Raw genomic sequence first — 15,079 nt, forward strand, 5'->3', positions numbered from 1 at the left:
GGACTCTGGATCCTCTGTGTAGTAAGACTTCCACTTCAGAACAAGCACCAGTTTGTGCGTGTGAATGACTGACAAATATTATTAACTGTTTGTATTTGGCCTTCCCCCTCCAGCTGTCAGTGTGTGTTAGGATGGAAAGGTGCTCTTTGCTCAGAGAAAGTGTCGTTCTGTGATGCTGAGCACATCCCACCTCCCTCCTGCGCTCGCGGTGCCACCTGTGTGCCCCTTCCCGATGGATACACATGCCAGTGCCCCCTAGGCTCTGCTGGACTCTTCTGCCAGCAAGGTTAGCCCACAATCAATCTCACCTCCAGGGAACCGCTGGACTTCTGCAGAAGGATTCAGACAAACATAGTCTACTTTTTTTTTTAACACTTCACTTCAGTTAAAATATTATATTATAAAATATAATTCATTTAATATTTATATATAGTATATAATATAGTATATACACATTTACATGTATCTGTTTTTAGAAAGCACAAACATATAGCCTTTTTTTTTAAATAGTCTCTATTTCTCACGAAGGCTGCAATAATTTGATAAAAAAAAGACAGTAAAAGTAATATTGTGAAATATAATGGCACATTAAAATAACTCTTTAATGTTTAATATTTCGTTTATTCCTGAAATGGCAAAAACTACATCTTAATAATGTTTTTTGCAGGCTTCTTTGGGGAATAGAGGGCATTTGTTTGAAAAGCCTTTACTGTCCCTTTTGATCAATTCAATGTGTCTTTGCTGAACAGAAGTATTAATTATTTTTTGATTGACTTTGTTGCCTTTTTTATATTTGTCAAGTTACTGTTAGAAACTTTATTACAATAAAAGTTAAATATTTTTGCCTTTTATACTTCTGGGGAAAAAAATAACCTCTAGAACTGCTTTATATTCAGTTTATGAAAGTCAAGAAGTTGCTTAATTAAGCTTATTAATATTCAAATAGTAAATATTGGACACTGCTTTCAGATTTCTCTCTCTCTCTTTTCCAGCTGTATCTATCAGTGATCCCTTCTTCAGTGGGAATCAATCATCTTGGATGTCATTTCCTCCCATCAACATGAGGCACAGAACTCATCTGCAGCTGCAGTTTCAAACTCTTTCACCAGAGGGAATCCTGTTCTACGCCTCACGATACTTGAGCAGTCGGTCCGGTAAAACAGCATCTTGAAGTTACATTGTTAAATTAAACCATTTAAATGTGTCCTTAATACATGTTCAAACATACTCTTATCATACAAGTTTATATTTAAGATATTTTCAGTAACAAAGTGTGAATAAAAACAATGACTATAATATTTATTCTCTACCCATGCAAGGTGATTTCCTCAGCGTATCCCTGTCAGCTGGATTTGTGCAGCTCCGCTATAATCTGGGAAACGAAACTATTGTATTACAGTCTCCACAACGTGTAGATGTGACCGGCGTGAAGTGGCACACGGTGAAGACTGGTAGAGAAGGCAACCGTGGTTTTCTGATTCTGGATGATGAAGCTGTAACCAGGAACTCTTCGGAGGGCACGACCACTCTAGATGTTAGCACAAATATTTTCATTGGTGGTGTGTCCTCCCTGAACACAGTGTCCCCAGAAGCAATGGAGAAGGAGCCTGTGGGATTCACAGGAAGCATTCGAGAGGTCATAGTCAACGGGCAGGACCTTGTTCTTACAGAGACAGGCGCACTGGATGGAGCCAATGTTGGCGACTGGGACGGGACAGCATGTGGATATAAGGTTTGCTCGAACAGTGGCTACTGCCATCCAGCTGGACTTTCTTCATTCAGGTGTATTTGCCCCGCGCTGTGGACTGGTTCACGGTGCCAGCAATCAGTTCACTGTGTCAACAATCTATGTCAACACAATTCTGTCTGTGTCCATAACACAACTTCTGCTTCGTATTCATGTATGTGTTCTCTGGGATGGGTTGGGACGTACTGTGACCAAGAGGTTACATTGAGAACTTTAAGGTTTACTGGAAACTCTTATTTGAAATACAAGGACCTGAAGTACCACTCTAGGAATTTGATGTACACTGAGGTGGCACTGAATTTTTCTGCTTCATCAGGGGACGGTTTGATCCTTTGGATGGGGAAAGCACACAGTGAAGACGATGACCATCTAGCGGTTGGGCTGCAGGGCGGTTATCTGAAGGTTTCAGTCAATCTTGGTGAGAGAACTGCTCTTCCGCTTGTGTATCAAAAGACTTTCTGCTGTAATTACTGGAATTACCTGTCTATCATTCATAACCGAACTCTCATCCAAGTCTATGTGAATGAGGAGAGAGTCATTTTTGAAGACATTGACCCCTTTGAACGGTATGTAGCAGTTAATTATGGAGGGGAGATTTATTTAGGGGGTTTCGAATTGAAAAGAGATGTGGCGTCAGTTACTTCTGGTGTATTTACTAAAGGGTTTGATGGGAGCATTAAAGATGTTTTCTTGTATCGGGACATCAGACAGCTGGACTTTTTACAAACCAGTGAAGGTTTTAATGTCTATCAAGGGGAAGAGTAGAAAAAATGGCTGTGCGTATTGTTGCTAACTTGATATTTGATTTCAGGTATTCAGCTGTAGAATAGAATACGCCAGTGAGTTAGAAAGAAAATCAACATTTCCAAAAGTGTATGTCTTTTAAATAATGGGGTGACTTTTCTGCATTTATGTATTAACTCTTTAATGGTAAATTGTTTCAACTTCTACCGTAAAAGGCAATCAAAACATTTACCCCAATAGTAGTCTTATTTCCTTTTTTGTTATTGTGAAATAAACCGTACCTTATTCTGTGATCTCAGGTGTTATGTTTAATTACAGTGTATGGCAATAAAAAAATAAGCCTCTTTAAGAAACAAAGACTTTCATTTCAGTCGCTTTACTAATAATAAAAACATTTTATGAACTGTACATAAACACGATGTGCTAAATATGCACATTTCTGTTGTGTGACAAGCCAAAATGTACAAAGAAATATTTGTCACATGAAATATAGAAAATACTTAAAGCCAATTTAAAAAAAATTAAAACCGAAAAATAAAACGTGTAGCAAAAGAAGCTGTTCTCATCAACCATGACATGTTTTGTCTCATGGCAGTTTGCGTACAACAGTAGTTTCATTTTCTTGATTACAACCAGCTGGTTGTGAAGACAATGTTAGTGGGTAATTGAAAAGCCAGGTAGGGAAAATTTACAAAAAAAAAAAGAAAATATATCGTTTAGATTGCATTAAAAAAAACACACACAATCTCGCTAGCTGCTTTTCCATATAAAAATCATTTTGCAACTTTATAAATAGTTTTCTACTGTTTTACAAATTTAAGGAAACTAGAGCGGTTCCATGCCAAGATCACGAGCGTCTTTCTCTCGAGTCTCTCCTTTGTTTCTCATAATCAGAATCCCGTCTGTGTTTGTCCCTGTCCCGGTTATGACTGCTGCTGTGGTGCCGCTCTCTGGGTTTTTCATGCTTGTCCTCTTTCGAGTGGCGTTCTTTATGACTGTGACTTCTCTCCCTGTGCTTTTCGCGGTCCCTGTCATAGTGCCTGCTTTTGTGATGGTGTTTGTCATAGTGGTCTCTTTCTCTATTGTCCTTCCTGTGGGTCTCATCGGACCGTCTGGACGGCTTGTCGCCCAAGTCACCATATGACTTCTCCGAGCCTTTTTCATCTTTGCTGAGGGGTGAAGAGGTCAGTAAACTTGACTCATTCGTCAGAGGTGGTGCAGGGTGCATTTGGGGAGGGACGGTTTGAGGCCAAGGTGGAGCGAGCATGCAAGGATCACTTGGAGGGAACATCTGTGGGGGAGGTGGACCAGAAGGAAATGCGAAGGGTGGAGGAACCCGTGGTTGAAGAGGTAAGTAAGGGGCAGGATTGGCTGGAGGAGGAAAATATTGGGGAACAGGTGGACCGGTGTAATAGGAATGAAAAATGAGGGATGGATTATGTAATTTATGGTTAAAAGAAGAGGTCCTGGACTGCTTAAGACCTTCGTTTTTCCCAAAGGAGGAGATTGTGCTGATGGCTTGGATGTCCTCTATGGCTTTGCACTCTTGAGAGGCTTGTGTTAATGGCTGCTGAGTAACTTTCTTTTCTGAATTACTTTCTGGTTGTTGAGGTTTTAACTCAGGAGGTTCAGATGATGAAGACATCTTCAAAGTCTTGGTGGGACTTGATACCGTTTCATTTTTGGGGACAGAGCAAGAGCCGTCACTAACAGAATCTCTTGATGCATCTGATGAAGTGGTTTCTCTTGTTTCTTGACTAGCTGGTGCAGCTTTGCTGTCAGTCACGGACTCCTCTTTGGGTTTAGTGGCCGTGAGAGAAGACAGGAAACTCTCTGTTGAAACATCTGCAGGTTTGTCACTCAGAGACAGTATGATTTCACTCTCTTTTTTTTCCGAGTTTGTCTCCAGACTCGAGCTGGGTGGAGCCTGCTCTGTTTTAACAGCTTTGGGGTCTTTTTTCTTGATAATGAAGCGGTCAAGTCGAGGAACGCTGGCTGTAGGTTTAGGATGGATTGCTACATGATTTCCACTGTCAACAGTTGGAGTCTTGGACTCAGTTGCTGTAGAATCACTCTTCGCAGTGTCGCTCGAAGACGATGCCGCATTTCCGGGCAACTTCAGCACCCCAGGAAGAAAGTGCAAACAAACATTCTCATCGGTTTCCGTATCCAATATCGGTTCTTCGACGACTGACTTAATTAAGTCTGCAGTGTCTTTTTTCTGCGTGTTCCCCAAAATGCTGATAAAACTTTGCTCCGCGTCTTGAGCCACGGGAGCTTTCTGTTGGTTATCGACATGAGGTTTGCTTTCTGCCAAGAAACTAGGAGCTTCGCTGACATCGCTTGGCAGGATTACCCCAAAGTCACTTTTCGGTCTCCGGCGAATTACCAATCCAAGAAGAAGATTGGGGCGATTGGTCTCCATTCCTACAATGTGGAGGATTACACAATTAATTTTCGTTGCAAAAATCATGCGGATAGTACAAATTGCCCTAAAAAAAACAAAGTCTTACCTGGACCATCAAACGGAACAATCTGGTGGGGAATTTTTTCTGTGGAGCCAAGAGGAATGAGATACATGTCTTTAACTTGTTTGCGGTTGTTGGCAACAACTCCATATCTTCTTCGGCTGCTAAAATAGGCGTACAACAAAGTATACGAGATCTCATCTTCCTCGTTGTCGGGGCTGAAACGGATTACACATATTTCCTGGAAGGGGGTAAGTAAAAGTCACAAAAAGCAAATACAAATGGTCATATATAGACAATGGCTACTCAAAGGATAAATCATTCACCTTTGTCCCAGAAGCACGGATTTTCTCCACATAATCCCAGACTATTTGAGGAGAGATGCGTCCACCTATTTGGATGTTGTCCGGCAAATCCTGCAGACACGATTCGATATGTTTCTAACACATCAGTTCCAATGTTTCACTCATATATTTAGCATGTACTTCAAAATGTTTGACTGCCACATTACCTGAGTTAGGTGGTCCAGTATTCCAGAGACAGGATAAGCTTTTGTTAGAAACCTTGCCACTGCCGGCATATCAACAAAGCCACCCCATAGGCTTTCCAAACTGCTGAGGAAAGTAGCTGTATCTTCTTTGCTACTTAGACTATCTGACCTATTAAAGCAACAATTTCATAATATAATTTAAAGTCTTGTTTTCCAAACATGAGATTACTTAAATAATTTGCTTAATCAGGAATCTTACCTGGATTCGGGCAAAAAATTGAGGAGACCTTCCTCCATAGCCCTTAAAGATAGATCGTCCATCAGTGCTGATGTAGGAGTAGTTGTGGAGTGCAGAGATTCATCTGTCGTACTAGACTGCCTCCTCACAACTGTTGTAGCCACTTTTGCTACCTTTGTAGTGGCTTCCTCTGTAGGTGGAGCCATGCGACCTTCAGAGAAACAGAATCATGGTCAAGTTCATTGTACCATAAAAACATTCTGTAACTCTGAAAACTTTACTAATGAATACATTTTGCAACTTTGACATAAGTTTCTTTTTAAGAATGTTTAACAGCTTTAACAAATAACATTCCTGTACACAAGCTGAATCTTACATTAAAAGAGGGAGCTTCTTAATGGACTTAATTTATCAGACTTAGTTTTTTGGGTAAAAAAAATTTGCTTAACATTAAGTAGACCCAATATACTTTTTAGTTTAGTATGATGTAACCCCTTCACCCCCAAAAAAATAAGTTTTTAAAAGCTGAACTTTATTTTAATGTTTTACCGGTGCAGATTTTGCAGTTGAGGTCAAATAGATGAGACTTGTGCAAGTTGGTGGTATCTATAGATTTCTTAGGACTGTCAGCTTTAGACTCGGGTTTTTCTTCAGGCACTTCTGCAGCTTTCGGAACAGGCTCTGGCTGAAGACAAACAAGGAAAATTTAGAAAGCAATTTTCGTTTTCATTGTTTGAAAATATCTTTTTTTTAAAACCTGCACAGAATGGAGCATTAAGTCTCCCAAATCTCACCTCAACCTCTATGGCCTCTGGTGCTTTGGCAGGCTCCTGATTCTCAATTTCAATTTCCCCTTTATGGGTGATTTTAGTGATAGGACGTCTCTCTACCTCTCTCTGTTCTTTCTCAATCATTTCAATCGTCTGGCAGCAGAAACATCAATAAGGTCAACAATCAATATCAAAATCGGAATGACTTTGAAATTACTTTTCTGATGGACAAATGTCCCACTGATTATTATTTATAAAATATAAACTGTAGCTCTGCTGCATTTCCAAAATCTCACAATGTTTTACTAACATGTCGATTCTCTCTTCGTCTCCAAGCAGCCAGCTCCTTAGAGGCCAGCTCTTCTGCAGTCATACGCACCAAATCTGCAGGGGAAACTTCCCCCTTGAGCACGCGCTTGAATAAAACCTGCAAAAGAACATTTATTTTCATTAACACAGCATTAGATTTTTAGAAGGGAAGTAAAAATGAAAACGTGTAAACAGTGAAAATATGCTGCGCAGAGACATGAAATACTTTGTCAAATATAAAATCTTATATGTTTTTTACAATACTGTTGAAAAATTGGGTAACGCTTTATATTAAGGTGTCCTGTTACACATTACATGTACTTACTATTATAATAACTAATAATAACTAACCATATATGTAGTTAATTACTCAGTACTTAAATGCATAAGTACCCTGTAACAAGGACACCTTAAAATTAAGTGTAACCCAAAATTGTATACTATTGAAAAACAATTGTAGTACCAAAAATAATGTTAAATAACTTACATTATTTTTTGCATCTTTCAGATTGAAAGTCAAACTCCTGTATTTATTTTTGTATTTACTGTCAACACCCTGAAATAGAGCAAAAAGCTCTTTCTCCATTCTTCTGGCCAACTCAGCAGGCTTGTCCAATGAAATCTTTAAATCGGCCTCCTTCAGTCTGTAAAATAAGAGGATACATTGAAGAGAATATGAACAACTTAACATTACACACTTAATACAAACAAGAGGTAGACCGCTTTATTTCAGCAACGTTCACAAACCGTTTCAAAAGAATCTCCTCCAGCGAGTCCCGAACACTTCGTCTTATATGTCCAGTGGACGGTTTCTTTGAGGACACAGGTGATATTTTAACTTTCTTCGCCTCATGCTTAACACTTGGTCCTGCAAATATTTAAAGTTATTGATATAAATCATTTTGTATTAATTTAAAATATGAATGAGGACAAATTAATTTTATTAATTTGATCATTTTATTAATAAATTGAAAAAATCATTTAAAAAAATAGGTATATTTATAAGTATATTTTATATAAAATAAATACCCTTTGATGCTGAATCTTCTGACGGTCGTCGTTCTCCAACATTCTGTAAAAAAATAAAATAAATAAAAAATAAATGAGTACTACTATATGGCAGTAAAAACTGTAATCTGAGCCAAACAAATTCAAGTGGCCATTTACACACAACCGGCACATCCGGGAACGTAACTGTCAATTTTTTTCACCTCCCCTTTTTAGGGGAAAATAAACTAGATTTCCCATAGACTTCCATACAAAATAGCGGCGAAAAGCAACGTATGTACACAGCCGGCAGGAGTGAATAACTTAAGAAATCCCTAAGACTAAACATGTCAAGAAATTATATGTCCACTCTGCCTGCACCAGAGCGTGAAAGATATATCCACAAACTTAATTTGGTCAATTTAAAAACACGTACGTCCCTTCATTCTCCCAGTGTCAAACTGGTGTAACAACCCCATCCAGTGGCCAGAAGTGCCTTACCGGGACATTCACTCGTACCTCATCGAGTCAGCAGGTTCACCAGTGAATGTTTTTCCTTCGTATTTGAAAGTAAACCTCTTTAAATGTATATATTATGTCTTTATATTTAGAGTACTGAGTGCACTTTTCTGCCCAGCCATACAACTAGCCTGGCTTAGCTTTCGATTAGAATCATAGTAATTCATGATATTTCCATAACAGCAAGATATGGATGATGATGGCAAATTTGGGGTTTTGCAAACATTACTGGTGCACCCAACCACACAACAACTCTTTGGCATGTTGTAATGTTAGTCCACTTCGTCGATCCAATGCTGTATGGCGGTTTGTTTTCCCCTAAAAGTGGGCGTGACTCTGTTGATAGACATTCTATGATGCTGCGCCGGTTGTGCGTATATGTGAGTGTGTAACACACCTGTCCATATGAACACACCTGTAAGGAACCATCCACCTACTCTGAGTGAAAGCTAACTAAGCCCTTCACACCCAGTGTAAATAATATAGAAAAGCTGATTTATACAAACCATTTTAAAGAAAGCAGGTGGCTACCACACAAATCAAAAGCTAAATCAGAAAGGGCAGAACAAAATATGACTGTAAATCTGCCATAAGCAATCATCAAAATACAACTTTGTTTTTGCACTAGGTTGATATAGGACAAATCATATCCTATTAATCTAGATTCCTTTTAATCTAATTTGAGGCAATGACATGCTAATGCTAATTTAGCAGCCTGTGGTTTTTACAACACTTTCAGTCACAATCTCAAGTTTTCACCTGATTTAAGTGAAAGTTACTGGCTCCCATCTATGCTTTCATATATGGCAGTTACACAACACTTTATAATTAAAAACTACTTGATTTTTATGTTGACCAATGCATAAATTTTGACTTGTTTGCTTACTTTTTGGAAGGGTCGTATTCCACCTGCGGTGACCGACTGCTGGGGTCTCTGTTTTTGTTTAGCAGATGACTTCTCATCCGACTGCCCCTTGGCCTGAGCATCGACTTTCCCATTATCTTCCGCACAGCACTTCAAACACACATACTCCTGGTCCTCCTTTTCCATCTGCTGCACTTTAGACAGATCCAGACCCACACAATCCCCATGAAACCAGTCTTCACAGCGGCCGCAGCCCACCATGAACCTAATCAAACAATCAGACAACAGCGGTGTGGATGAAACTTACAGGTCTGTCTTCAGCCCATACAGATCTAACATAAGGCTTTTTTTCTAACTACCGATTGATTAGGATATCTTTAGGTTTTATGAAGGTAAATGTAAGACATTTTAAGGCTAAGTGAAGAAAATATAAGGAATACATTGAAGGTACCAATAATACATCAATTTGATCTCTAAACGTTTATATCTGGGGAGCACACAATGAGTTGTATTAGCAACACTTCAATGTGTGACAATTTAACTGCCAACCAATATCCATTACTTTTATATTCATAAAAAAAAAAAAAGTCGCAAAAGGCTTGAAAACAACATAATTCAAAGGGAAAAATAAGGTTTTAGTTGTATCTCTGTTAAATATTGTAGGATCTTAATAAACCATAAATCAATTGAAAGCTCATTTATTCAGCTTTCATTGATGTATAAAACTCAATTTTGAAAAATTTACTCTCAAGACTGGTTATGTGGTCCACGGTCACATATGAATGGATTTAGAGATTAAAGCACATACCGGTTGTTGTGAGGTTTCTTGCATAATCCACAGTGCTTGCTGGGATCCCACACAGTCTCGCTTTCAGGAGGAGGGTCACCCTCAGCTTCCTTCTTCACCACAGGGGCATTATCAGGGATAAAGAGCTGCGGCTCCTCTACCGATATACTCCTAGAGTTTCTGCTCTTGTGTCTTTGCTGGATCTTCTCTGGCTGCTTGATCTTGACCTTCTCCTGCTCTTCTTCTCCTTGGCTGTTTTTCACAGGTGTGTTTGTTTTGTTTACTGGAGTGGGAGGATTTTGTGGCTTTTTTAGAGGATGAGGAGACTGGACTGACATGGCACGTGGACCAGAATTAGATGACAGTTTTCTGCTGACAGTAGGGGACACTGGGACAGGTGGGTTTACGGTTTGGTTTGCAGGATTTCCAACTTGAACCTTTTGAATTTTTAAGGGTGGTTTAGGAGTGACTGGTCCACCTGGCCGTTTCAAGCCAACATTAATGGGCTTTCCTTTATGACTTTTGGGGCGGTTTGTATGTAGATTTTTATCTCTGGGGTGTCTGGATACTTTCTGCAAGAGCCCTGGCCTGCTGAGATGAGATGGTTTGTTTTTGGCAGCAGACAAAGCCTGTTTGTGTTTTAGAAGCTTTTTGACTGCAGGTTGAACCGGCTTGCCATTCTTGTTCCCTGTTTTTTGTGCACGTAACTTTCGGGTCCTGTTTTGGTCATTCTTTTTGTTGTCTGCAGGTGTGGTGTTGTCCACACTGGGTTTGAGCGACATGGAGCTGTTAGTGTCTTGTACTTCATTAGGGTTCACATATGGCCCAAAATCCATAGGCATGTCTTCACTAGTTGACTGGCCAACGCTCACTTCCCCGACAACGTCTTGTGTAGAATTAACAACTTCTTGTGTGCCATCATCTTGATTTTGACCCAAGTTGAGTGCATGGTCATCGGCAGTGACGCTGTCATCCTGGAAGCCCAGAGACTGAAGAGCGCTTGTGCTAAATGATCCAAATGCATGCGACGGGCCAGGAAGCAGTTCAATTTTATAGCCCCCCACAGTAACAGTTAATCGACGTAACACAACTACTGGATTCATAGAGGAGTCGACCTCATGGATTCCAAAACGTCGGCTGAGCAGGGCTTCCCTTTTTGCATCAAGGCTTTTATTTCCAACCGGGTTTCTGCTACATGTTGACTCTTGCTTGTTACTCTCGGCTGCTTTTCGTGCAGGACCTGTGCGTCTGCCTTTGAATCGACCGCGGCTCGCTGAAAGAGAAAAATGGTTTCAATACACACATAGTGGCTAAACAGATGAGCAGTCAAACACAGCAAACGGGCAAATACGTTGGTTCCAGGTGACTTTAAACTAGTGCAGTCAATCGATTAAAATTTTTTTTATTAATTTTTGCGATTAATCCCACCTAAAATTAAAGTTTTTAAATATACTTTTATATTGCAATAATTTCTAAATCAATCTTCAAATTAATGTACAAACAACATTTAATATTTGATGGCATCTTTTGTCAGCTTTTTTTGGTAGGCCAATGTCTATAGTAACATATTAAGCTGTAAAATGACTGTAAAAGCATGATTTTCAGGGTTAAAATAGAGAAAACGTTTTTAAATTCCAATGTATAAAGGCAAAAAAATATTATGTAATTCCTTGGTTTAACTACTAGATACCCATATGGGCGCATATATATATATATATATATATATATATATATATATATATATATATATATGGGCATACTATATACACCCTGTTATAAATCACTAATAGACAAGACAACTATAAGTGCCATTTTAAAAGTAATAATTATTATTATTATATTATTAAAATATATTAAAATTGACGAGTTGACATTTAAAATTGTATTTTGATTTTAACTTTAAAAATAAAAACTAATTTAGTAAAAATTGTCTTTGGACAGCTGCAAACAATCAGTGGATTAATTGTGGTTTACTTCTGAACTTTTACTGCAAGCTGATTCAGAAGATTCAAAGCAATCCAGTTGTGTTCATTTTGTTATGTGTACCTGTTTGTCTCCTCTGTAAATGACCTGCTTGTCTTCTGCCCTTCGAGAAGCTGGACTGACTGTGTTCTCCATCAGATGGACTCTGACTGACACCTGCAGCTGTCATGTCATGATCTGCATCAGCAAAACACCGTCAAAGTAGTTAAACCACAAACCTTCTTCAAATTCAAAACACAGACTTCAAAAGCAATTACTGTACCGGTTGAGCTCCCAAGCTTAAAACTGACATCTTCGTTTTCTAACAGATGAAACTGGGTAATAGCAGATCCAAACATGGGATCTTTGTCACTGAGCATGTTCTTCAGTGAATCTTCCGGTTGGCCGTCACCCGGTTCAAACTCATCCCTAGCTTCACATTCCAGGTTCTGTCCGAGCAGTAAGGAATCATCCAACTGGTCACTGGGAACCAGATGATTGAATGGACCACCAGCTATATCCATCAATTCCTGCACTGTATGGTTTGCTCTAGAAGAGTAAAACAGGTAATTGTTATAAAAGTATCTTTAACACTGCATTATCTTCTAATGTGTACCATTTTTACAAATGAGTTGGATTGATGACATTAACTCCAAATAAATGCTCATTAGTTTGCAGAAGGAAAAAGAACAAAAAAAAATCCTACAGTTTCCCATGCTTAATAAAATGTAGCATGTTTGGCATTAAATCAAAACTATATACAAATATGTTGCAAACCACACACCGACATAGGGAAGGCAGGGGCTAACTGTCAAAAGGGCAGTATCCAGTCCAAAGTCCAACTGCACAAGTGTTTGTTTACTCTAGCAGTGGGTATGAAATGTTGCAGGAAACAATTTTTTTATTTTTTTGGAGCCAAGACTTAAAAGGTATGTTTTTTAACCTTGTGTGTGTTTAAAAGTTAATGTGCCTAATTATATGAAACATTCACTAAAGTAAAAAGATTGACAACTAGCCCCGGTCTCCCCTTCTTATAATAACACAGCTACTGAACAGCTTGTCACAATGAATTAGAACAGTTGGTAAAACAAAGTATGGCGTTAGCATCAGGTGTCAAACTGCAAAAGTCTATTATAGACTACAAACTCAATGGAGATATACATTTTAATTGTTTAATGACCTAAATCACACATTTTGCATTCAGAGTAGACTGGTCAGAGCCACTGATGTGTTTTATTTTGGCTACAGATCGGCTCACGTGCACTGACAGCTAGCGCATGCAGCCCTCAGCAGCTCACACATTCACAGACTCTCTCTGAACAAGAGAAGGCAGCTGTAAAACAAAAAACACACACACACAGTTCTAATGTTTGCTATAGATGCAGTCGGCGTTTAAGGAAAGCTCTGCGTTAGAAAAGCCTCACAAAACAAACAAACCACCACACGCTTCGGCTAACAGCAGGGGGCCTTTACCAACCAGCCTGCAAGTATCTCACGCGCTCACCAGACCGAATTAAACTCCCTCTTATCAACAACAATTGTTTGACACAATCTCCTAAAGGTACATATATAGTTAGAAGCAAATTAGACGCGGCTTTTTGCACACTCGTCTGGAGTCGCGTCGCGTGCACCGCAGGAAGGCCTCGCGCTAAACGAACTGAGATCGTGCACGCCCACTCCGCGCTAGATGCGAGATTAAACACTCACCACGTTTGTCACTGTAATCGAAAAGCCAGTGCATAGTGGGAGAAGGACTTGTATTATTGCTTACGTTGTTGGGACGCCATTCGGATTGTCGTTGTCGCCAATGCCACAACCTTTTCCGCTTGAGAACTGCGGTGGGACACAAGTAGTACTTCCTGTTGACCCTCATCCAGCCAAACATTTCGTGATGTGCTTGATCTGCCGGCAGGGGGCAGTGTGATCTAGCTCTAGTCACTGCTTTACTGCATAAACTACAGTGTGTGGCTGAAGAGTTTGCAGAATAATATTATTAAACAAAAAAAATGAATAATAATACAATTAATACGTTGATCAAGCACTTCAGGATGCGTAGACTGCGGAAGAGAGCCGGTGTCCTGACATTTTATCCTACAAGGGTTGATTGTGCATGTGCACATCAATAATGTGTCCTTTTTCTCATGCTGAAGAAGAATATTTAATTTATCTGCATTACTGTAAGGGTAGGTTTAGGGTTGGGGTAGGTAATAACACAATCTATATGGTAGAAAAAAAAATTTGGTTTCCTGTAGCTGTATCCATGAGTCTGATTACGATGTGATTACGAAACGAGTCAGTCTATTGTTCTTTATCTGGCTCGGCTTGGTGTTCATCACAGCAGTTCAGTCGATGTACTGTTTGAGTGCATGAATTACTCCGGGATATTGGTTTGTTTGAACTCAGAGGGAGTGTCAGACACATTAACAAAGTTAACAGCTTAAGTCATTTGTGGATTAATGCGTATTAGAGATGCGAAGCGTTTAAAATGATTCAGTTCGATTTGGTGAACTGAATGATTCGTTCGCGAACCGGAAATCGAGCTGCTTTGATTTGAACTCTCTCTCACACAGACACGGAAGAGAAGACAATGCTGAATAAAGTCGTCGTTTTTGCTATTTTTGGACCAAAATGTATTTTCGATGCTTCAAAAAGTTCCAACGGACCCTCTGATGTCACATGGACTACTTTGATGTTTTTCTTACTTAATTTTCATTTTTGGGCGAACTAACCCTTTAAGCTCTTCTGCATACTTGGGTCTGGCATATTGCATCTTCCTTTTCACAATACCCCATAGATTTTCTATGGGGTTAAGGTCAGGCGAGATTGCTGGCCAATGAAGAACAGGGATACCATGGTCCTTAAACCAGGTACTGGTAACTTTGGCACTGATTGCAGGTGCCAAGTCCTGTTGGAAAATGAAATCTGCATCTCCATAAAGTTGGTCATCAGCAGGAAGCATGAAGTGCTCTAAAACTTCCTGGTATATGGCTGCGTTGACCTTGGGTCTCAGAAAACACAGTGGACCAACACCAGCAGATGGCATGGCACCCCAAACCATCACTGACTGTGGAAACTTTACACTGGACCTCAAGCAACATGGATTGTGTGCCTCTCCTCTCTTCCTCCAGACTCTGGGACCCTGATTTCCAAAGGAAATGCAAATTTTACTTTCATCAGAGAACATAACTTTGGA

At 39.5% G+C, this 15,079-nt stretch overlaps 2 protein-coding genes across 3 annotated transcripts; one reads left to right on the forward strand and one right to left on the reverse strand.

Moving 5' to 3' along the window:
• The first annotated feature begins 203 nt into the window (after window positions 1-203).
• On the forward strand, window positions 204-3,185 carry LOC113112457 (protein eyes shut homolog). The gene is made up of 3 exons (XM_026278048.1): window positions 204-286; window positions 993-1,154; window positions 1,320-3,185. The coding sequence occupies exons 2-3, from the start codon at window positions 1,040-1,042 to the stop codon at window positions 2,510-2,512; spliced, it is 1,308 nt and encodes a 435-aa protein (XP_026133833.1). The 5' UTR covers window positions 204-286; window positions 993-1,039; the 3' UTR covers window positions 2,513-3,185.
• On the reverse strand, window positions 2,836-13,778 carry LOC113112456 (PHD finger protein 3-like). 2 transcript variants are annotated; one of them, XM_026278046.1, is made up of 16 exons: window positions 13,658-13,778; window positions 12,170-12,435; window positions 11,971-12,084; window positions 9,946-11,197; window positions 9,159-9,402; window positions 7,796-7,838; window positions 7,514-7,634; window positions 7,254-7,410; window positions 6,768-6,884; window positions 6,482-6,610; window positions 6,237-6,372; window positions 5,709-5,898; window positions 5,471-5,618; window positions 5,286-5,375; window positions 5,005-5,200; window positions 2,836-4,918 (listed from the first exon to the last, which is right to left on the reverse strand). In XM_026278046.1, the coding sequence occupies exons 2-16, from the start codon at window positions 12,408-12,410 to the stop codon at window positions 3,339-3,341; spliced, it is 4,758 nt and encodes a 1,585-aa protein (XP_026133831.1). In that variant the 5' UTR covers window positions 12,411-12,435; window positions 13,658-13,778; the 3' UTR covers window positions 2,836-3,338. The 2 variants fall into 2 exon arrangements, with proteins under 2 accessions (XP_026133831.1, XP_026133832.1); XM_026278047.1 differs by having other exon boundaries at window positions 13,594-13,749.
• Between the last annotated feature and the right edge of the window lie 1,301 nt (window positions 13,779-15,079).

This window comes from Carassius auratus, chromosome 13, assembly GCF_003368295.1.
Source record: "Carassius auratus strain Wakin chromosome 13, ASM336829v1, whole genome shotgun sequence".
Lineage (NCBI taxonomy): Eukaryota > Metazoa > Chordata > Actinopteri > Cypriniformes > Cyprinidae > Carassius > Carassius auratus.